General features: G+C 40.9%; 1 protein-coding gene across 10 annotated transcripts in view; it reads right to left on the bottom strand.

Moving 5' to 3' along the window:
• Positions 1 to 389: 389 nt before the first annotated feature.
• lingo2 (leucine rich repeat and Ig domain containing 2) overlaps positions 390 to 25,324 on the bottom strand; it is a 193,314-nt gene continuing 168,379 nt past the window's right edge. For all 10 annotated transcript variants that reach the window (XM_044126815.1, XM_044126810.1, XM_044126816.1 and 7 more), the window contains one exon: positions 390 to 3,257. In XM_044126815.1, the coding sequence (XP_043982750.1) occupies positions 1,404 to 3,245 (1,842 nt within the window). In that variant the 5' untranslated portion in view covers positions 3,246 to 3,257 and the 3' untranslated portion in view covers positions 390 to 1,403. The remainder of the gene's footprint in view (positions 3,258 to 25,324) is intronic.

Here is a 25,324-nt window from a genome sequence, read left to right as displayed (position 1 = left end):
CATGTGGTTTCCTTTAGTGGTTCTTGGTGCAGCGCCCCCACAGGTGAGGAGGGGAACAGGTTGCTCAGAGGGTTTCTTGGTTTGACTCAGAGCAGAAAGAAAGAAAACCACAGCAGCTGGAAAAGGAAGAAATGTTGCAGTTTTGGTTCCCAATCAAACCGGCTCTACTGGACTATCAGGTGGGAAAACATCCAAAAACCTTAAAGTCAATTTTAGTACTTTATACATTAACAGTGAAGTAAACCTGCAAAGGAAAACAGAGAATCTGGGGCTGAAATCTGTGTAGAATTGCAGATCCTGTGTTGATATCTATTGATGCAACGATAAACGGTAAACTTGAGCCAGCATAAAGTTAGAAATATAACGTTAGGAATAATCTGACACATAGGTACAAATACATATTCATTTATTTCACATACATTTTTTCAACTTTTACTTTTTGTATTTTTTACAATCTATATGATTCAACAACAAAATGAAGAACTACCACAACAAAGTCCAAATTTTCTACAGGGGAAAATGATGCAGATGTCACTTTTGTAAAATTGACACATGTAGTTAGCCAACCAGCAAAGATACAGTTAAAGTAAAAAAAGACAAAAATAGGACAAGGAGGTGGTTTGTGACCTGGACTAGGCCGTTTTCAGGATGGCCAGAGGCTCGTGTTAGGTCCTGAACAGTGTTAGAGCGTTGGCTTTAGCAAAAGTATCAACATTTTCCATAAGTATTTATTATTAGTAAATTCTATATGTTTCATATTATCCAGGTGGAAATCGGGGGACGGGGGCAGAAACTCAGCCAGAGGAGAAGCCCTTCCTAAATCAATGGAAACTGGTTCTTGCAGAACATTGGGGTTACAATTTTGGCTAATGTATCCCATGAATATTGCTATGAATATTTCTGTTGAATGAATATCCACACAGGTACATAATGAAGCATTCAGTAAACATACTGAACAGAAGAACTCATGGTCTCTTTCACTGTTCAGTGAAGAAGCATGGGCCGGACTAAACAAAGAAGGTTAATATCTTAGATACAAATTCATACTGTACATTGTGTAGACGAGTCTGTAGTCAACCCAAAACTAAGGGCTTCTTTTTGTACATACAAATTTCAAAAAGTTAATACATGACACCTTTTGCCTTTAGGTCACCATGGCAACAACTGTTTCCATGCCTCTTCTGAGAAGCCGCCAGCTGGCAGTTATGTAAGACGTGTAATGTGCTTTTCGCTGCTGAATCTCGGCATCAATCCAGTGATTTACAGAATGTCCCTTTATGATAGAGTCTAAAAGTTTCACAACCACTTTCATCCTGTCATTCTATTTTCAAAAAAATACTTTATACTCCAGCCGTGTCCACCATCCAGTCCTCTTCTGACTCTTTTATGTGTGTATTCATAACTTACATCATTTTCATGTTAAAACGCCGCGGACCAGCCTGTCCCTCTGCTGAATCAACATTGGTACCGTTGGACTTTGACCGAGGTACATACTCAACATCGATGTTGTTTTTATGTTTTCCTTTTCCTCTGCTCCACACGAAAAGGAGCAGGAAGCAAAACAAGACCACTCCCAGGAAGGTGAAGCAGCCCATAGCGGTGGACACTAAAATAGTCTTCAGGTCCAGACCAAGGGAAATGTTGGCCGTTTCATTGGCAGTGCCGTTGTTAGGGTCTGTGTAGTGCTGGGTCCTGTTGGCGTACAGCGAACCCAGACTTTTCACCGCTAATGAAGCCATCAGGGTGTCATTCCCAGCAGTGTTGGAGGCCAGGCAGAGGTACACGCCACTGTCTTGTATCTCTGCAGACTTGATCTCTAATGTGCCATTGTTGTGCACCGTCAGTCGTCCGTGGTTCCGACTGGTCAGTACTCGTCGGCGTGGGGACAGCCACGACACGCTCGGCCTCGGCGTCCCTTCAGCGCTGCAGCGCAGCATTGCCTGCTGGCCCTCGTCAACAGTAATTGTTTGGGTTTTATTCTCGCGAATTTTTGGCTTGGTGCACGTTACGTAATAAGACAGGAGCGCCTCCTTGAACTCCTTGAAAGGCCGACCACGGATCCCCTCGGGCGTGCTGCATTCTGGCTGCGAGTCTCCAAACAAAATGGAGTGCTTTTTCTGCAGGATCCACATGAGACGACAGTCACACACCAAGGGGTTGTTGTCGATCAGAAGGACCTCCAGAGCCTCGGGGGACTGGAACACGCCCTTTTCCAGGGTGTCCAGGCGGTTGTGGGAGACGTTGAGCACCTTGAGACCCCGAAGGCCTTGAAAGGCGTGCAGATCGATGGTGGTCAGCTGAGCTCCAACTAGATGCAACTCTCGCAACCGAACCAGCTCCATCAGCATCCCTCCTTCGATGTGGCGGATCCGGTTGAAGGACAGGTTGAGGTGGGTCAGGTAGGGCAGGTGCTTCAGGGCTTGGTAAGGGAAGGAGGATAAGTTGGTGTTGGTTATGAACAATGTGGTCAGGTTCAGGCCATGGAGGGTATTCACTGGCACGTGGTCCAGTGAAGGCCAGTTATCGATTTCTAAATGCCGCAGCCGGAACAACTTTTTGAAGGAGTACGGATGCAAAGTGCTAATGCTGAGGTAACGGAGATGAAGGCTGACCAGGTTGTGCAGGTGAGAGAGCGCCTCGGTGGGCACAACTGTAAGGTTGCATCGTTCTAAGGTCAATTCCTCCAGGCTCAGGAGTCCACTGAACGCACGGTGAGAAATATAAACCAGGTCGTTGTCTCCCACTTCCAAAGACCTCAGATTATGTAAATCCTGGAACATATAATCCAAAAGAATGACAATCTTGTTGTCACTTATATCCAGTTGGGTCAGATTTGTCAGGGCTGTGAAAACCCCCAGAGGGATGAGCTTGATTCGGTTGCTCTTTAGACTGAGTGAGTGCATGTTAAACAAGGCGTTAAACGCTCCAGGCTCGACGTAGCTGATCAGATTCCCACTCAGGTCCAGTTCCTCCAGCCCAGGGAAGTTAATAAAGTCATCAGGGTTGATCATTGTCAGCTTGTTTTTGCTCAGGTCCAGGATCCTGGTCTCGGTCGGGATGCCATCTGGGATGGTGGGCATTCGCTTGCGGTGACAGACGACGGCCTTGGTCTGGGCCGAGCACTCGCAGCGAGACGGACATCCTAAAGAAGAGCCCACAAAGGCAGCCACTAGTACCAGTCCAAGGAATGGCTGCCAGCATGAGACGACGGCGTGCAGCATGACTTTGTTCATACAGTCCACCATTCTGTCACGGTTCTGCAGAAAACACAAAGACCAGAAAAAGGTTCTTAAATACCAAACTAATCTGTTTTCCTGCAAAAACAACAGAAATGACAGAATCAGACTCAGTTTGACTCACGAGACTCACTTCTAACCTCTGGACTTTGAGCTGCTAAACAATTCAAACTAAACTAAACTACTGGAACGTTTTCCCAAAGCTTTTCCAACAGATTAGACCTCCGACACGACGAGGTTCTTCCTGCGTAAATTCAGGAGATTTTCAAGGTTTCAAATGTAGAAAGCTTCAATTCAGACTGCGACTCCTCAAACACTCATGGTTTAATAAAACAAGGAAGTAGAAAGGAAGTAGTGGGCAACTGTGAAGATGAAAGACAATGATTCATGATGCTACATGATTACAAATAAAAATCTGAAAAGTGTGGTGTGCATTTCCAGCTGGTTTTTGAGAGTCCTTATTTTTCCAATTCTGCCCTGAAATCAAACAACCACAACTAAATTCAGATTAGACAAAGAGCTTCGTTTTCTACTTCTACCACAGATTCTCAGTTAGGTTTAACTCTACTTTGACTAGGCCATTCTAACCCATGCCTCTGATCTTTGGCTGGATGTTGAGGATGATTGTCCTGCCTCCTGAAACATTTGGTAAATATTTTCTACTTTCACATAAAACCTCCAGATCATTCGCTGAAGTTTTTGTTTTTATCTGAATGTGAGAGGATTTCTGCAGCCCCTCAGGAAAGATTCCTCAGGATCGAGGAATCTTTCTCCACTTTTCTCGTTTTGCATCATTTGGAGCTACTTTAGTTTTTCTTGTGATATTTTTGGTCCATCATCCAATCAAAAGAAAACTTCTGGATGTTTCTGCATTCGCTGCCTTGGATATTCTGGGTTTTACAAATGAAAATATGTAATGAAGATCATTAAACCTGCAAAAAGAATGAAGATAGATGTCTAAGAAAACTTTTTAACAGTGCCATCATGATAAATATGCATGCTAATAATTGAATAGTCTTCAGATTTATTTGATGGTTTATGGTTTCTCATTTTATCTGTAATATTGATGTAAACTGCATCTATTTAAAATATGCATCTCTTCTTTCTCTTTAAAGGTCTGCTGATAATAACTACAAACAGATCAAATTATGTTGTGAGATCAAAACATGGAAAACAATTATTATTTCACAGTGAAAGTTCAGGGGTTCATTAGTTTAATTACTGTGAGAATGAAGCTGCTCCAGAACGAATGTCTGACATTTATCTCCACTAATTTGTTGTTTTACTTCCTGGTAGCACCAGAAATAAGGATCTCTGGTTCTGCTGTGAATCCTTCCCTCCGGGTCCAGACAGGATCAGGAAGCGTTTTCTGGAGCAGGTAGAGAACCTGAGCAGAACCTCTCTGGTCCACCAAGCAGAACCTCTGCAGAACTTCTGCAGAACCCAGAAATGATTTGGTTTTAATTAGAGGCGTCTGAGTCGAGCAATCAGGGCTCCGATTATCCATCAGCGTCTGTCTGGACACCCGCAGACCTCAAATTATTCACCAACTAATTATCCCCACAGCTAAATATTGTTATGCAATTAAAGTTTATCTGTATAATATAAATTGTGGGCATTGCTCTGGTGGAGGTCAGCTTGTTTCACTTCATCAATGCTGCTGTATTTAAAAATAATAATATTCACTAAACGTATGAAATGAGGAATGATCTAAGTATATTTCTGAATATGTGCTGTGGAAACTTACAGCATGTAAACTGGTCAGGCTGATAAGAGTGCAGCAAAAAATGTGTAACATAATTAAAATAACTAAAAGCATTTCATTTCTAGGGATGACTTTGTAAATTCTTCAGTTTGTTCACCGTTAGTGTGTAAAATAAATGGTGATAAATAAATAAATGTTTGGCTGTAAACATTTGGTAACGGCGTTGATCTGAGGTGGGAAACTCAGGAAACTCATTTCAACGTGTTGATGAGGATGAAGATAAAAAACTGGTCTTTGTCCAATCAGCCAATAAAACGTCCGACTTGGTTCATCTGGAAGGTTTTCACACCGTTTGACGGCCTCTGGCTCTGATGGCTGCACAGAACCATCATCATCATCATCATCATCATCATCATCATCATCATCATCCTCATCCTCATCCTCATCCTCCTCCTCCTCCTCCTCATCACGGCTTCTTTACCAGCCAATCAGCAGAAACCTTTAGGAAAGTCATTTTGGTGTTTTTACTTGGATAATGGATGCATAAAATGGGAAATGAGGGAAAACCATAAGCAGGAAAATAATAAATGCATCATTATGAGTATTCATGCAGGATGTGAATCTGCTGTTCAGCGTCGGTTCCAACTTTAGAGATTCAATTTCTTTACAGCTGAATTTGCCATAATAATAAAAAAAAATAACAGATAAAGCAGAAAATATTGAAAGAAGGTAACTGAAAAAACAAATCTGTTCCAGAAAGTGAAAACAAATCATTGAATTCAAAAGTTTTTTTACCCCAAAGGGAAACTGAATGTTTCTTCAGAGTCGTGGATTTGATGCTTTGAGCAAAAAGAATCATCTGGACTGTCCAGTTCAAGACAGTCAAGATGATTTTTAATTAATGATCAAAAATAAAAAAAAATTAAAAAAGACTTTTACATGAGATTAAAATTACATCAATGTTTTTCATTGTAGTTTTGATTTCATCCTCACATCAAAAACATTTATCATTTGATTTGTATTTTTATTTGGTGACATGGAGCCTGAAGTTTTGCTCCAGTGAAGATTTGTTCCCCTGCAGCCAAAACAAAGGATTTACTCAGGGTGTAAATACACAAAGACAAGATTGTTTTCAGATTTTTAATAATCTTTAAAAATCATATTTTACTTCCTCTCCACTTCACAATAACAAAAACTTCAGTTTGTGGTTGTAATGTGACAAAAGTTTAAGAGGTTTAAACATTTTTACAGCCAAGATTATTTTTACTTCCTGTGACCTTGAAGGCGACGCTGATCGATTAATTAGAGGCAACAGAAACACAATCAGGCACCAAGCTGCAGTTACTCACATGAACACTAGAGGTCTCACATTTTACTACATTTATCACCTCAACACTGATTTTCACAAACAAAACAAAACAATAAAACGTTCAGATTGGTCTATTTGACAGTTAAACCTTGTATGGCTTATTAAAACAGTAAAATGATTAATAATGATTTTGTTGATTTTGCTGCTCTAAATGAAAAACATTAACATGCAGGTTAGCTCAGGATCTGTTAGCCCACCGTTTGAAAACAGCATCAGTGAGTCATCAGGTGGGTCCTGATGAGAGCGACGAGGCGGCGCTGCTGCTATGGACACGTTCAGTGAAACAACATGGACGCCTTTAATAAACCCATCCAGACACAATGTGACCCGGATACCAGTAAAAACAACAAGCAGCCAAACGCATCATTAAGGGAGGAACTGAAGCTTTTCATATAAAAACAAACTAAAACATCCAGAGCTGCTGGTCGTAAAGTGAGCTTCAACAGGCTAACTCCATAATTCACTGACAAAAATCAACACCAACATAGTGGCATGATTTAGGGTTTTGGGACCTTGAGCCCTTAAAAGAGAAGATCAACAGCCTCAGGGTAATAATGGCCTTCCATGCACAAATGATCCTTCTGCTTGGCTTGCAGAGCGAAGTTAAAGCTCAGTTAATCCGTGTTAATTAGAGATAAACTTGGTAGATTGAGTCTGTTTCTCCTTTTCAGCCTGATAACGCTTGGTTTGGGAATGAGTCAAAAGTGTGACATCAGAGAAACCGATCTGAATTCATCCAGAGGGAAAGCTGTTCGGCTGAGAGCTAATCCTGCGTTTAGTGGCTGTAGAAATACAACATTTCTGTAGATAAGCTAACAGGCTGCAAAGCTACATGTAAAAAACAAAAGCAACATGGCGGGACATGGAGGACATCTGTCCTGTTACATCATGGATGAGGAAAAAAACTTCTATTGTCATTTATTACACAGCAGTATGTGTGGTAAATATGCTGCACTAAAATATCGGCACTGAAGAATGGATGCTATTTATTAGTATGTATAGTAAACATATTCACATATACAAAGAAATCAATACATCAGTGGATTAAAGGGAAGCGACCCGAAGAATAAAAATTTCAAACCAGCAGAAATCCAAAAACATCTGAAATGTGTCAGCTGGTTTAGTTCAGGTTTGTCCTGATCAGAGCAGAAAGATCTTCAGATAAATCCTTTAACTTTATTCTGAAAGTTCAGTTCTGTGGGCTTTAATCACCATCAGTCAGACGTGACCCGCGACCCGGTGCCACTAGTTTCTGACTGAGGAGTTAAAGGAAAGTCAAAGAGTTCTCAGCTGGTTCTGACCCGACTGCAGCACCGCAACGACCCAAAACCATTCAACGGTTGTTCTGACCCGACTGCAGCACCGCAACGACCCAAAACCATTCAACGATGGTTCTGACCCGACTGCAGCACTGCAACGACCCAAAACCATTCAACGGTTGTTCTGACCCGACTGCAGCACCGCAACGACCCAAAACCATTCAACGGTGGTTCTGACCCGACTGCAGCACCTCAGGCCTCTAGAACCTCTAGAACCTCCAGAACTTAAAGTCAGTTTGTGGGAGGAACCGGTGAAAGTCCAACAGGGTTCTGGTTTCTCCAGAACTCCTGAAGCTTCTCCACTGAACACGTTTCACTCAGCATGTTCATAAAACCTTCTGGTATCGTTTAACTTTATTTCACAAACTCATTTTCGGACCAGTTGGTTTGGATTCTCTCAGGCTTGTTGCTCGTATTTTTTCTGCCTCATTAGAAACTCGTTCTGGGAAACATGAGCGTTCCTGCTGTAGCGATAACCAGCATTAATGAATTTATTTATATTGAATTAAATGTGGTGAGATGATTATGAAATGTGCGGCGAACAACCAATATTTTTTGTTTTACATTTTTATTTCCACGCTGACGGTAATCCTGCCGTCATAAATCACGGATGCCTAAAGGGATTTTCCCCGTACAGAGATTAACCCTCAACGGCTGAGAGCAGCGCCGCTTCCTGTCCAGAGGCGCAAACATCAGTGTGGCAACAAACAGCCTGAAACCCGAGAGCTGCAGGGGACAAAGACCTACAAAGACCTACAAAGACTTACAAAGACCAACTCCACGAATCATGTCAGATTACTGCCAGCAGGCCGAGACAGACGGAGAACCGGCAGGTAGGAACCAAGAACCAAAGGCCTTTTCTTTCATACATTCAGTAACAAACTGCAGCAGCAGCTTGAACTCTCTGATTGTTGTCTGGTTACACCTGCAGAGCAAAGTAGTTCAACCCCAGAACATTTTTAAAAGAGTAACCTCACTTCACGCTGAAACGCCCGGTGAGATAAATGATTAAAATGCATATGGAGCCACATTAACAGCGTGTGGGCTCCTGAGAGCCCTCATGTGTTTGTTTCCTCGGCCCCCCTCCCTGTCTGGTCAGCCTGCATCAGCTCTGAGTCAGGAGGCGTTTCATCTGCGCTATGACTAAACCACAGGGAGAGTTAAAAGTGATGGCAAACCCCTTTAAACCGCCACCCACACAGCTCTTCCAGGCCAATACTTCCATCTAAATGGTCTAATAAAAACTAAATGCACCAAGCAGCCTGCACAACGTCAGACCAAAGGAAGGTCTGAGCGATATCAGACAAAAAACAATGCAGCCACATATCAGCTGTAATACGAGAAGACACGCATGACTCTCCACACGCCTGCAGGAAAACTTACAAAACTGTACGAGTGAAGGAGAAAATCAGTTCCTGCTGCAGCTTACAGTGAAACACTTCAAGTTTATCTGTTGTGATGAAGCAAACATTTAAAATGAGCATGCTCTCTTATCTAAGCTGACATTTTCTGAGGAAAAAAAACAAATTTAAAAATATTTACATTCAAAGTTTAAAACTTCTTATGTCAGAAAAATGAACACAGGAGGGTCAAAGTCAGAGCTCAAGGTCGGTTCAATGCTGCTTCATTAGCGTCTCTGCAGACAGACGACCGTTCAGTCAGGAAAATCAGACAATAATCAATCTGGAAAGAGGAGGGAATGTTTGGTTATTGATCTTCAGCAGCTGGAGGAGAAAGCAGAACATTTCACAGGCTCAGAAAAACTTTTCATTTAAAAATGTAGAGAAGAAACATTTTCTCAGTCAGCTGGACTTTGACAACCTGCAAATGATTCGGTTCAGTGACCTCTAACATAGGAACCAGATGACCTCACATGACCTCTAACATAGGAACCAGATGACCTCACATGACCTCTAACATAGGAACCAGCTGACCTCACATGACCTCTAACATAGGAATCAGATGACCTCACATGACCTCTGACTGAATCAGATGACCTCACATGACCTCTGACTGAATCAGATGACCTCACATGACCTCTGACTGAATCAGATGACCTCACATGACCTCTGACATAGGAACCAGATGACCTCACATGACCTCTAACATAGGAACCAGATGACCTCACATGACCTCTAACATAGGAACCAGCTGACCTCACATGACCTCTAACATAGGAATCAGATGACCTCACATGACCTCTGACTGAATCAGATGACCTCACATGACCTCTGACTGAATCAGATGACCTCACATGACCTCTGACTGAATCAGATGACCTCACATGACCTCTGACATAGGAACCAGCTGACCTATATAAATATAATATATTAAATAAAATAAAATATTTCATAAAGTATTTATGAATCCTGCAGCAGATATTATGGGCGGTCTGGACTGCAGTAGAGACGTTATTAAAGTATTAAATAATTTTTACATCATTTAAATTCACTCCAGAATTATAATCACCATTTAGAAGAAACACAATCTGCCGTGACCTTTGAACTCAGTGAGAGAAAAGGTCAATAAACTACCAGAGAGAATCAATCAAGGAGCCGTTCAGGTGATTCGACTGATTTATAGCTAGCTGTTAGCGTCTAGCTGTTAGCGTCCAGCTGTTAGCGTCCAGCTGTTAGCGTCCAGCTGTTAGCGTCTAGCTGTTAGCGTCCAGCTGTTAGCGTCCAGCTGTTAGCGTCCAGCTGTTAGCGTCTAGCTGTTAGCGTCCAGCTGTTAGCGTCCAGCTGTTAGCGTCCAGCTGTTAGCGTCTAGCTGCTGCAGCTCCGGTGCATACGAGCATCACAAAGCCTTATTGGTTATTGATCAGGTCGCGTTCCAGCGGCCGTAAAACAAGAAGGAAAAACGAAGGAAGGAGGAGAAACTGCAGGTCGTTCTGATCCCGACTGGAATGTTTCAGTCGATAAAACGTTTTATGGCTCGTCCTGCTGATGTTTCTCCACAGGAAGGTGTCACAGTTTCCATCATGGTTGGAAAATCTCTGCAGTTTTCTCCGTCTTCCTGAAGAGCAGCAGAAATCCCCTTCAGCCTCTGATGGAATCTGAACATCAATATTACAGACGTTTATTTGATTTTGAATGGAGTAATTATTGTCTTCTGTTTATTGCAGACTATAAAAGTCTTAAATGACAAGAAGGTCATTCTTCCACTGGTATCAGAACTTTATATTAAAGAATGCATAAGAAATTACATTTACATCTGAAAGCAGATTCTGATACTTTTCAGAAATCAGCTAATATTTTAATGTTTGGTTCATTTTGATGTTTGTAAAAAGCTGCTGACTCAGCTTCGGTCTAAAAATGACAGAATAAAGCCGTCCACATGAACCAGCTGAGGTCAAAGCGTCAGCATTAAAGCCGCCGTCCTGTCGGTCGGTTCTCACACAGGAAGTCCAGAAGGATATCTTTCCTCATCTATGGTCAGTATATGATGAATTATCCCACCACTAAACTTTCCCATCTCCTTCTGAGTAACTCATGAGGAAGTCCCAGGAGGTCTCACTGCTGGATCCACAAACTTTTTACTTGGAATGATGCTGGGAAGGGAAGCAGTGGGAGTGAAAGGAAAAGAGAAAAACAACAGATCATTAAATTTGAATCGGATCTGTGGCAACAGCCACGGGCTGCACTCAGTCAAACGAGTGTGTAGGTTTGTGTTTGCATTGCCACTGGCTGCTCCAGGTAATGTCATAAACACTGTTGGCTTGTGAAAACACTGCAAAACAATGCAGCGACTTTAATTACATTTTCTTCGCCTCAAGTACAAACACAGAAGTGAGAAAAGCAGACAACTTTACAACCATTCAACTTTGACAAAGTGACGTAGAAAACGCTTTCAGAATCAAACCATCGGCTGTTTGTGCCGAAGGTTCCCATCAGATTTCAGTTTGATGAAATGAAAGACGTCCCACTTTTCAAGCCCCACATCGTGACGAAGGGGAACGAAGCAGATTAACAGCATTTCTGTGAATCGAAGAAACGGAGAACGTTAAATATTCAAATATTTTATAATTTTAAAAATATTCTCAACTTTTTTCAGTGCAAGTATATAAAAAGCACCGATTTTTTTGTCATAATATAAAACAACGTTGAAGTTATTTTATTTTCCTAACAGCACCTTTAACCTTTTGAGTTTTGTTTATTAATTTCATTCCTGTTTGACGTCTTGTTGCCTCGTTTGTCAGCGTGACGGGTCTGGATTCACCGGCGCTTCAGGTAACGAAGCCCAGAGTGAATCTTCCTGCACTTTGTGTGGGAAGCTGATGTTTTAAACGATGTCTGAAGCTGATGTTTTAATCGATGTCTGAAGCTGATGTTTTAATCGATGTCTGAAGCTGATGTTTTAATCGATGTCTGAAGCTGATGTTTTAATCGATGTCTGAAGCTGATGTTTTAATCGATGTGGGAAGCTGATGTTTTAAACGATGTGTTCAGGTAACTCGTTTCTCAAAGGGAACACAAGAAATTACAACTGGAACAACTGGATTCCTGTTTCACTTCATAGAACAAACTGAATTATCAAAATACATTTTAAACTTCTCACTTCATGATGATGCACTAGTCACATAAATCTGCATAAAACACACAGAAGTTCTGGTTGAAATGTATCAATAATCCAGTTTAATTTTCATTTTAATTTGATGAAAAATGTTTTCTGTGTTCGGTTGAAACAAATAAGATTTTTAGTGATCATCCTTTATAACATCTACCTGACCGTGAGCAGCTGGTACGTTCTGGGTCTGGATTTTGTTTTGGAAGCAGAAAACTGGGCAGGCGGAGGGATTTGAGGAACTTTGATATTTGGCGGGTAGATGGCTGAGTCATGGCATCTTCTGGGATTTTTCTGTCTGGCTCTGCTTGGAATCAGAAGTCATCCAAAAGAGGAAACCCGATGAAGCTGTGACAGGGTCACGGACACATTATTAAGGCCTGCTGGGAGAGAAGTTGGCTGGAGTCGTCTGATGGAGAGGAGAAGTCCCGTCTGAGTGCACAGAAAGGTCACAGCAACAGGAAGTGGCAGAACACGCAGCAGGAAGTTCATGCTGGCTTGATTTCTGACTAAAATCATCTGAAGGCAGTTTCTGAAAATGAGTCTGAAGCTGATCGTAAGGAGTGAAGATCTGCAGCTGAAGCTGATTAAAAGTTATTACCTTTTTCTGTGACAGCAGAGAAATGATAAATCTGGTCTGATCTCTTCTGAGTCACATTAACATTTTCACACATTTCTACAAAATAACTAAAAAATGTAAAATAAAACTGAGAACAGAGTCAAATCTCCTCTCTGTAATTTAGTCAGAGGTTGGAAGTAAAACGTTGAGCTGTTGGAAGATTTGCTTCCATTTGTTGTTTTTTAGAAATCAACAGACTTTAGCACAGTTAGCCAAATCAAGCTAACTAGCTGTCCATGTTTTCCATGTTAAATATATTTTAGGGTGACCAGACGTCCTCTTTTTCCCGGACATGTCCCACTTTTCAGACCTAAAAAAATGTCCGGGGGGAATTTCAAAATCGTCCGGGATTTTGGTCAACTGCCTCAAAACTGCCGATCCCCCCCCCGACTGTTCGGTTCTGATCACTCAGTCAGGATTAGAGCCGACGTCGGGCTGGCTCAGTTCTGCTCGGTTCTGCTCAGTTCTGCTCAGTTCTGCAGACATCTGGTGGATCAGAGGACGTCCAGGTGATGAGACAGATTCAGGGTCGGTCCTGATCTCCCAGCAGCATCTATTCTTGGTTGAGTTTCGCTGACGCAGCGCTCCGTGTGATGATGCTCAACAGATTGTTTCAGGCTCCGGCTCTAACCTGTCAGTAGAAGTTTGTTGCCACCTGGAGACTCTGGGCGGGTTTCATCACGGTTCTGTTCGCTGCAGATAAGCTGCAGCCAGCGCCGCAGCAGACAAACCCCTCTGCACAGAAATCATTAACTAGGACATTTCTCATGGCACTCCTCTGATTTTCTCCCATCATTTCCACGCTGACAGCGTCTGGTTACTTAATGACTTTCTTGACTTTTCAGAAGTTCGAAGTGCAGCTTTAATCTTTGAAGGAAGCTGAAAGGTAATGCGGAGCTCCGGATGCTTTATTATGAAAACACATTTAAATAATCTTTGGATTTATCAGCTACTCCATGGACCTTCCTCCACATCAGTTTTAATAAAATGACTTTTTTTCTCTTTCCAACACACTGTTTATGTTTGATTCTCCACACAAAGTCTAAGGATTATTTCTGGTTTTTAATGCAGTTTAATCAGGGTTTGATTTCTCAGATGAGCTGAAAGCTAAAGGTTGCCATATTGGAGCTGAACTCCTGCAGTAGGACATGAATCCTCAGCTCTGAGCTTATCTTCTGCAGCAGCTGTTTCATAAAGCAACTGCTCCTTTCAGCCTGTTTCTGACCGGCCTGCCGCCATCTCACAGTCCATCTGCCGCCGCGCCGCTAATCTGCCCACAAGTTCTGTTTTTAAAATACTTTTCACCTGTTTACACACCCAGAGCTTCCAGCAGACGTTCTGTCACAACATACAAACATTCTCCTACACCAATCTCTGGGTCATAATTTGTCTGCATTTTGAAGAAATGACCCGTGTGTTAATGTTTGAAAAGAAAATATCTGGAGGACGATGCAAAACATAAAGTCCAAAAAGTAAATGGAAAAGATTTTGTTGAGAAATTAATCAGATTTTCTGTTAAAGTGAACTTGAGTCACAACTTTTGACTCTAAATTCAGTCTGACTTTCTAAATGATTTACACTTTATTACATATTTTAAGTCCCATCAACAGTTTTGATCAAATTTACTCGATACTCAAAGCCGTCAGTAAAGAATCGACCTTCATCTTCCCGTCTTGTTTGGACCCGGCGTCCACGTCTTCACTCTGACTTCAGAGGAAAGGATCCAGACAAATGTCACTTTTATAAATGTACAATTTCAACAAGAGCCAAGACGTTAGCGTATTAATGTTAATAAGTTAAAGATGTAAATGCAATTAATCCCATTCTTATGAAACTTTATAACATCTGGAATTCATTTCTGCTGCTAAACCATCTGATTGGACGATGGAGAAAAACTATTGTTGTGTTCAAGTTGTGCTAAAAGGAGTCAGTGAAGCCATTTAAGGCTAAAATAGCATCAGTGCTAAACATGTAGCTAATGCTAATGCTAACAACCAGTCTAAAGACTGAAAGAGCTGAATTTACTCCAATCTGATGGTTGAAGGTTCAAAACTAAACATGTCTTAGTTGTTGAGCTCATCCTGTTTATTTATTCAATAATTTAGCAGCAAAAAGACTTTCTGAATTGAAAATGTTGCTTATTTTATTAATATATTGTTTTCAATTAAAATGTGATCATTTACTGATCCTCTGATTAACTCACATAAAAACTGTGATCCCACCACTAGTTTCATATAAACTTTAAACTTTAAATCATTTCATGCATCTCTCAGCCAGTTAACCTGTTTTTAAACTTATTTTTCACCTCCAGGGGGTCTTTTTCTGGCTCTAGTGTCCCTTATATGACAGTAGGCTGACATGAAGGGAGGAGGCAGGGGGGAAAGACATGCGGTAAATGTCAGTCTGTCCGGGAATCGAACCTGCGACGACTGCGTTGAGGACTGAGGGCCTCCAGATGTGGGTCGCTCCACCCCCTGCGCCACCACAGCACGCCCAACCATCAAATGCCTTTAGGAGCAGGTGAACCAACTTTACATCCATTATTGAAGTAGTTTCTGTTGTCAGGACTGCTGTAAACATCTGTGCCGTTTCTGTGTGAAAGGCTTTGGACGATGCTGTGTTACTGTGACTGGAAATAATCAGCCACTGGTTCCAGTTTGTCTCAGATGGAAGAGGAGGGAATAAACTGGAGGCTACTGCTGTGGCCTAATTTTTTGTCCAGATGGTCAGGGTAAGCAGGACTTCCAACAATTAATTACGGAGTGAGCGGAGCGCGGTCAGCGTTCCTCAGGAAGTCTGGTTCTTTCACCTGACCGCCTGCAACAGTCAGGAATCCAAACCGCCCTGCAGATATCTGGCTTTTGTCTGAACAGCTTCTCTACTGTGGAGGAACGTTAACCTTTGTTCCTCTGTCACCATAACGTCAGTAAACTTACTGTGGTGGGATTTACAGTAAATTACTGATCCCAGGTTTCTACTATGTTTGCTGCTTTTCCCCAACAGATTCAAAACCTCCAACCGATCTGAAAGCTTTGCTTCCTCTGCAGAGATGAACACATTTCTTTCCAAACTGCTAGAAAATGTTTGTTTTCTCTTGGCAAGTGGCATTTGTTTGTCTCTGTTCTGCAGTTATTTTGATTTACTGCATATCCTTCATCATGAAGCCCATGAGCTTTACTACAGAATCCAGGATACAGAACATTTAGTTCTGCTCCATTAATAGCAGAAAAGTAAAATCTGTGAGTTTCCAAACAGCAGGCAGGATTCCTTAAGCTGCAGAAGGAGACTGGTCCTCTGTCTCAGGGAAAACGGATGTTTTATGTACATCAGTTATAATCACAGAGGAATAAATAACTAAAATGCATCCTCACAGGGTTAAAGGTGTTAGATGTGAAATAAGACTGCAGTTATTGTTGTGGCTCATGTGAAGCATCAGATATGAACTCATGTATTAGCATCATGTATTAGCATCATGTATTAGCATCAGGTATTAGCATCATGTATTAGCATCATGTATTAGCATCATGTATTAGCATCAGGTATTAGCATCATATATTAGCATCATGTATTAGCATCATGTATTAGCATCATGTATTAGCATCATGTATTAGCATCATGTATTAGCATCATGTATTAGCATCATGTATTAGCCAGCGTCTGTTTTCATCCACTGACGGCTGCAGCCGACATTCAGCTGCTCACAGATGAGCCTATCAAATTCCCTCAATGGATCTGCTGTTAAGATGATGCGTTTAAGTGCCGCTCATCATTTCAATGTAGCTTAGAAATTTAATATCATTCCTGCATGAAGGAACATTTAAACTGCCCACTACAATCAGCTGATCAGAAGTCACAACATAACAATATAACACAATGTTAATATGATCCATTAACTCAGAAAGAGACAGAAAAAAACAATTATCTTCAAATGTTGCTTCATCTGTCCAATCCAGCTGTTTTCAGAATGAGCTGGTTGCTTATTGCTTTTTAAAAATTCAAGCACCATAAATTATCTGCAGGCTGCGGCACTTTTTCTGCCATTACTGCATATGAAAGCAATTATGGCAACTAAATGAAGGATTCCTGATGTCTAATGCGTTAAAGCCGGTGCTCTCCCGTCAGCCTTCGTGTTTCTGCTTCCTCTGTGATGCTGTGATAATTCACTCTCACTAACGGCTCACTTTTTGCTCCGTCAGTCAAACCAAAGCCTGAACTTGAGTCACAAAGTGCCACCAAAAGTGATTAAAGCGAGGAAGAGTCCTAAGCTGGGCCTTTTCTTCCTCTGTCTGTAATGAGGCCTCGCCTTGCAAACAGGATGAATTATGCTGCTGCGTTTCTGAAGCCTCAGCACTTCACTGAAACCTGAAGGCTCATTACATCTCAGGACAAAACGGCTCACAGTTCCTCACCTTTTCACCACCAAGGCCTCCATGCTCACCGACCACTAAACTATTCAAACCCTTCCAACTTTTCACCTTTTGTTAAATTACAAACAAACAGCTGATTTCTACAGATTTCCTTATTTCCCTCTTGGAGGTTCAACCAATCAGCACCAAGGACGGTAAACGCTGCTCCTGGATTGGCTGCTTCACAAAAGCATTTCAGCATCTCAAGCTGCATTTTCTTCAGCAACATGTTGCTGCAGCTGCTGCTGCAGCATCCTGGGTGCACAAACGAGCGTCATCACAGATCCTCCTCCATCACTGCTCCAATAAACTCAACACGTCTTTATGTTCCTGCTGCTACTTATTTCCACTTCCAGTATAGATGCAGTAGATATAGATGAACTAGATATACATGCAGTAGATATAGATGCAGTAGAGTTTTCATGCCCATTTTGTAAAAACAGATCCCTTCTACTCTAGTTTAGTAAAGTTTCTGTTTTTTATTTTTTATTTTTGGGATTATTAGTCCAGACTTCAGTTTTTCTCAGTTTTTATATTTAATATTTTCTGTGAATCTGCCACTAAGATATTTCTGTTCTATTCATGGTTAAAAAAAGAATACTGTAAAACTTCTCAGAGTGGTCTAGTCAAAGTCTGGGCTTAAATATTAGGTAAACCTTATTTGTAGAACCAGTCTTTAGATTTAGGGGGCAATTATTTTTTTCTTACTGAGTCCCAGATTTTAAAAGAGGTTTTTATTTATTCTGTTGTTAAAATGTATTTATGAGAAATTCCTCTAATTAAATCTCTCCGGGGTCAAACGGTTTTTCCAGAACCTCAATACCAACTGGCCAGTAATTTACTCCCCTGATGCTTAAAGTGACCTTGTGTTCAGTCAGACTTCAGTAAAGTGAAAAGCTGAAGTCGTCCGTCGCTCTGCGGCTCCACAGGAGCAGATGAGTTAACGGGCCGGGACAGGCTGAGGTTCTGTTGCCGGGCGGCTGCGGCTCGGTGAAGCGGCAGAGACATACGCGAGCCGTTGGCGGCCTCGCAGAGGGCAGCTGGCGTGGGGATCAGTGTGGTTCTGGTGGAGGATCAGACTGGGTTTGCTCCATCTGTGCAGCAGCAGGACGTCAGCAGACGATCCAGGACCGGCTCACGCTAACCGGGCCGCTACGCCGCTCAGCCACCACTGAGTTATCCCAAACACTTTCATCAGACAAAGAAACATTAGCATCAAGTCGCTGAGCAGCCATGAAGACTCCAACAATTTTACGGGATATTAATTAGTGATTGAATGAACTCTAGTGAATGAAAGATTCTGCTGAATCGGACTTTTTCCATTTCCTTCATCAGCAGTGAGGAATTCTTGTTGAATAAAAGTAAATTATTGTAACCAGATTAACTCCCATCACTCTGCTGATTGGTGGAAAAATATTTACTGTGTAATAATTAATACATTTTTAATCAGAAGTCCCTTACCAAGCCCAACAGCCTCCTAACTCTGCAGTCCTGGTTCCCTGTGGGTCCCTGTGGGTCCCTGTGGTTCCCTGTGGTTCCCTGTGGGTCCCTGTGGGTCCCTGTGGGTCCCTGTGAGCCTCACAGCGGCAGGAAGCCGCGGCTTCGCTGACCGACCAACCGGACAGACAGAAAAACGAGCCGTTTGTCATTCAGATCCCCTCCAGGTCCAGGAAGCAAATCTGTTCACAAAGATCGCAGGAATACAGAGCAGCTCGGATGGTTTGGTCTGTTTGTCTGCTAATGCAATCAGAGGAAGGTAGCTAGTTACCTAGTCTGGTTAATTAACCCGCAGAGGTTTGGAGGAGAGGAGGCTGTGATCTCAATGGGCCTACTGGGCTCAATCAAGGCCGCCGACTGAACACTGTATATGGCATAAAAGTGTTGTAGTAAACACATTCTCTTCCCTGTGGAAGCCCTGGGGAGCAACTAATCAAACCGCAGAGCCGCACACAACGGTGCCCATCCACCAAACGAAGAGCAGGAAGGAGAGAAAAGGAGAAAGTGAGCCGGCAGGCCCCTGGCCCTTCACTCCAAACCCCCGGGACGTTTGGGCTCCGCCGCTCCCCGTCCGGATTGTTTTCTCTCCAATGATGGGAAGAAATCGTGGTTTACTGCTGGAGCTCTGCTTTGTCTGTAATTATGTGCTTCACCTTGCGTGGTTTTGCTCCACAAAGAGTTAGCATGGTGCAATTAGGGCAATTTCATTGATCTGTGTTTAATCATTCAGCACAGGCAGCGATCATTAGCAGGCTGTTGTTGATTAACTGCACTCCCGTTTTTGTCTTTTGTTCCTAAAATGATAAGCCTAGTCTAACTCAGCGCTGGCGTCTCTGCTATTGTGGAGCCACTGTGATCTCTTTGTCTTATTAATTCTCCCCCAAATGAACAAAAAGCTCATTCTGGTTCCAACTCCACATGCTTCATACCATCATCAGGCCGTTCCAATGGCCTCTGAGCCACAGAAACTGATAGGACACCTTTTATTTCTGTTTATTAGGTAATGATGGATTTAACCATCTTTTCCAAACACATAAAGGTTCATATGGGGCCAACAAAGTGAAACACCCAGAGTGATTCGTTTCCTTATTAAACTCCACCTGGACTGAAACAGAGGAGAGCAGAGGAAAAGTTTCAAATGAAATCAGCGGGTCAGAACATTTATCATCCATCCAGGTCTTCCTGTAAATGACGACAGGGTCTTGCCCCCAAATTTCCTGCAACACGGGCAGAAAATAAATAATTAAAAGCCATTTTTTCCCCTGGAGCGGCCTGAATGATGAATGATGAGGCTTCGGTTGCAGGTTTGAGGAGCAGAGTTCAGGCGTTGGAGGAACAGAGTGATGTGTGATGCTGCGGGTCACCTGCTGACCTTTTATTCTCCTGCTGGAACTGGTTGACAACATCTGTGTAACCTTCTCTCAACAAGACGCAGAAATCTTCTCAAAGTCACTAACATGTCATTCTGCAAATGCAAATATGAAGAAAATGATGAAAACTCAGTTTGAGAGCCAGAACACTGAGAGCTGCTGCTCTGGTTTCAGGCTCTTCAGTGATTTATTTAAACCCTCCTTTAATAATTACACGGGTCACATCTTTAATTATGTTTAATAATAACACGTCGGTGCACAAGTTTAAACTTATTGGGGCTTTTCTCTAATCTTCACAGGGTAATAATCATAAAACAGATTAAAGCTGTTCATGCACCCACGATCTTTGGTTAAATGTTCTTTAACAAACTGCAGAGAAATGAAAGACTTTTTCTAACTATCAACAAGAATCCACCAGCACTCCTGCCCAACCTTTGGTGATTCATTTAAGTTACTTATTTCAGTATCTGTAAAAGCTCCACTGGTCTGAAGTCCAAACCTCTTTATGCAGCCAAAACCTGAGACTGTGAAGGGATGCTGGTTCTAAACCCTAGAAGGATCCCGGCCAGATGCACATTTTTATGGAGCAGATGAAACTCCTGACTTGGGATGGATCCCTTTAAGATCCACTGGAATGTCAAGCGGTGGCTGCATCATGCTGTGGGATTATGGAACAAGAAACAGACGAGAACTGCTTCAAATGTACTGTTGGTTTCAGGTTCTAGACGTAAAACCCAAACAGAACCGGTTCTGAAATGAATGAGAGACGCAAAAAGTCTTAAAAACAGAAAACTGACAGTCCTGCCAACGAGAGCGTTAACATAAACTAACATAAACAAACATAAACTAACATATAGTAAAATATACTAAATTATACTAACATATACTAACATAAACTAACATAAACAAACATAAACTAACATAAACAAACATAAACAAACATAAACTAACATAAACTAACATATAGTAAAATTTACTAACATTTACTAAATGATCTGAGCTCCTGGTGGAAGTTGGTCGATGGATGAATTTTTCAGTGAAGGTTCCTGAAGACTAACGTTTAGTGGGGTGTATGAAAACATTTGATCCTTTTTGCTCTCAATAAATGACATCATAAAATCAGACTAATGTCTCGTTCTTCACCTGCTATTTAGTTTTTACTTCCTGACTGATTATTAGCATTAATCACATTGATATGAGTGCAGGTGAAACTGGGAACATTTAAAACATTAAAATCGTTTCGGTCCAGATCTGATCCTCACTGAGTTCATTTATAAATGTTTCATTTCATTTCAAAGCGTCGACGTTTGAAACGCTGAACCTGCTGATGAGGCTCTGCTTCATTTTTACAGTCAGAAACAAACATTAGACTGAAATCTGCTAACAGATGAAATCATCTTTAAAAATGGGATGAAACATTTTTTACAATAGATCAAACCACTGCATGGTTTTGGTTTTAAGAGGGTTAATAATTGTTATTTTTTCATGTGATTCACATGGTTTCTGTCGGAGGTCGCCTACGTTCTCTGAAAAACTCTCAACAAAGAGTTTGAACTTTTTGAACAACTGGAGCAGCTGAGAGCAGCAGAGTGGATGCATTATTTATCATTTTACTGGTTTTATTCTCCGAACAAACAGAGACCAGCAAAACTTCACCGTTTGATTCTGGTTTCAGTTATTAAACAGAAAAGCCTAAATTTAAACATCAGATCCTGATGCTGTTCATAAGAAGAAACATCAGGTCAGTTTGAGGATCTGGTGTCTGTGAATCTGAGAAACTCTGCAGTAACTCAGAGATTTGACCTTTTCTGACATGAATCAGGGAAATTTTTCTCATCTCACTCAAATCAGCTCTTTGTGTTTTGCTTATTTTTCCTTAATTTTGTCTTATTAGTTCACTAGAGAACTATGCACAAATCACTAATGTGTGTCAACATCACTGATTGATCCACAGATACGTTTCTGGCTGGTTTGGGATAATTTAGGACTTTAAAAACCAAACTGACCAGTTTTTTTCTTTTGCTAAGGAAAAATTGTTCAAATTTCCCCTGAAGTCGGACAGAAAGCTTCCTCTTGGCAGCAGAACAAAAGGAAAACGGAGCTTTAATCAAAGGAATGATTTCTTAAGCTTCCTCTCCTCCTGCTTTTATTCGGACTGAATTTCTAATCAAATCCTTTTTTTCTGCTTTGCTCCTTCAGCATCTCTCTGGTTCTGGCAGATGAATCCAAACACGTCACTTTCAGTCATTGTCACAAGATGGGGAGGTGTTTTAATAGGACAGAGACAAACTGTGGCTTGATGATGCTGACAAGCTGTGGAGTGAATGATAACCACGGCAACATGTTTCTGGCACGTTTGTTTCTCTCTGGGTTTCCTGATAAGCAATAATTGACAAGTTTAAGTCTACATGCCTGTTTCCAAGTGGATACTCTGCCTGAAAAACATGTCAACTTTATTTACACCGTCCACTTAGCAGCCTGTCTTTGCCATTTAAGTCGGGGCATTTCTGTCTCTTCTCAGAATATTTCTTGAAGCAGAAAAACAATTTTCCTTCTTGACAATAAATGCCACCTGCTGAGTGCAGCTGTGCTGACTCTGTATCAGTTGAGGCGTTATTCAGCGGCGCCGACCTGAATTGGACCTGAAAGCAGACTGTTTATCGGACCATCCATGTTTTATGTGACAGTTGAATCGCAGCAGATATTACATTAGTTTTCACTTTCTGAGGGCAGCAGCAGCTTGCTGCTGAGACAGAGGAAATAAACCAGTTCCTCAATTTATTCAAAAATGATAACAGCTGGAAAATGTTGGAGGTTCAGGCTGTGAACACGCTGATGGTGAAAGCTACATGACTGCTGAATGTGACCTTTGACCTTCATATCTTTACCTCTTCTAACAGCTGATGCTCTCCCTCTTCACTAAAATCATTTCAGTTTTATTAAAAAAAAAACAATAAAAGTGAATAAAACTTCATAGGCAGATATGATCAAAATCATAAACAATCTGCTTTCAGTCCCGTTTCTAGAGAAAATATCTTTAAAAATTAGACAAAACTCTTTTACAAGTAAATATTAAACAAGATATAAAAGCTTGTTTTAAATCAGTAACTCATTATTATTGATGAAAAAGTTTTAGTTCAATTGGCAGATTATTTAATCTGTAACAACATTAATCAGCCTCTAATTGATTAATGTTGTTAATCTGTATATATATATCTATAGATATATATGTTATAGATCTATATCTATAGATAGACAGGTATCTAGGCAGGACTTAAATCTGCTTCGATTAGGTCTAGAAAATGATTTCTGATAAAAATGTTCTCTCTTTGTTTTCTTCCAAATGTAGCTGATTTTCTTTTGGCCCTTTAAACTTCCTGAAAGCAGATTTTAAATATTATAAAACATTATTTAATCATCTAACCTCCCATAACCAAAATGCTCCAAGAGCTCCAGATTAAATTCATTTTATAGAAAATATTTTCTCTTGTCGTTATTGAAATGCTGCCCTTTGAAAATATTATTTAAATCCAAAATAAACTTCATTCAGTTTGTGAAATAAGTCCTTCATTTCCAGTCTCTTCATAACCTCCCATCTTATTTCTTACACATTTGTAATATTTTTATTATGTTAGATTTTCTACTGTTCATTATTATTATTATAAAAACAAACATAACTCTGTTTAACCTTCCATCTGTCACCGCGTCTCTTAAATTAGATAATTTATCTGAATCCCTAAACAACTAAAGAGTTTAACTTAGATTTGTTTTATGCAAATGTATGTTTGAGATCAGATTTAATTAAGATCAAATATCTGAGAGAAATTTTTAAGGATCTTAGAAAACATAAAACACAAAGAAGATCAGGAAATTATCGCCGTTTTAATAAACAGACAAGTCAAAGGTCAGGCTGTATGAACAATGAAACGCTTCAAAATGCGCTTTAAGGAATAAAACTCCCGTCTGTTGGCCACAGTCTGTCTGTGTAAATAAAAATAGAAATGTAGTTTAGTGTGAGAGCGCCGTCTTTTCCTCAGGTGAGGATATTATTGCGTTATGTTTTAGTTATCATGTCTCACACAGTCAGCTCTGAGAATGAATTTCTGCATGGCTGCCTGCCGTTTCCACACCGATGCTTCACAGGAGCCAAAGCTAGAAAGACTTTCTTCTTCTTCTCTGTCACATTCTGTCCCTTTTATAACACACAAACATTTTTTATCTGCAAATGTTTTCGTCCTACAGCCACCTGTCCACCAACAGTGATCGACGCCGGCTGTCTCAGCTGTCAAACCTCTCTCTGATTTTATTGATTTTCTGACCATGAATTTCTCCACCAACTTTGAATTTAATACTCGATGCAGATTTCGTTGAGCATCAGCAGAAAAATCCCAACCTTCAAACCCAGGATGTGAAAACCTGCCTGAATGTTGAGTTTTCTGTTCCCTCACAAACGTTTCTAAAACGAGTCGAAGTCTTTAAAGTGGTTAATTCATCGTGTGAACAGGAGTGAAAAGTAACTTGAGGCAGATTTTCATTGATACGAGTCGATGAGATGTGAGATGATGAATCACCAAATGGATCCGCGGCCAGAATGTTACAACTGGCCCACTCGTTCCCAGCCTCTGCATGGACAGACAATGCAGCCTTTTGTCTTTCACAGCAATAACACTAAACTAACAAAAAACACTATTACTCACCAATATTCTTAGATAATCACTGTAATATGCAAATGCGTCATGAAACATTTATTCTGCCGTGTCAACAGCACAGAGCTGCAGAAAAACTGATGGACTGAAATATGTTTTACACGTTTACATGAAATGATTGTAAAGATGAGATTTAATGTTTATTGTCAGAATTTCACTGCTCAATTAAACTGCAGCTCTTCATAACAAGAGAGAAAATGTAACCAGAACAACAAAACCTGTCTGAAAATGAAACTATTATTACCAACTAAGTTCATAACATGTTGAACGAGTTAAATAAGAAGTTTATACATAACAACAACTCGTTGGTTAAGAAATGGATGCACCTCATGAATAAATAAAAACACTTTGGTGCCATTTTTAAAGAGTTTTGAAACATCTTTTCTCAGGAAGCTCCTTCCAAAATCCACATAGAAGAGAAAAAAGAAAAGCAGGCAGACTGGACTGATTTTTATTCTTTAAAGAATTTAAATAGTTTGATGTGAGATGCTGACATAATCGTAAAAGAGATTATAACGTAGTAAAGCCGAGGCA

Source organism: Gambusia affinis, linkage group LG09, assembly GCF_019740435.1.
Source record: "Gambusia affinis linkage group LG09, SWU_Gaff_1.0, whole genome shotgun sequence".
In the NCBI taxonomy this organism is placed as follows: domain Eukaryota; kingdom Metazoa; phylum Chordata; class Actinopteri; order Cyprinodontiformes; family Poeciliidae; genus Gambusia; species Gambusia affinis.
The sequence above is the reverse complement of the archived record's forward strand: the minus strand, read 5'-3'. Positions and strand labels throughout refer to the sequence as shown.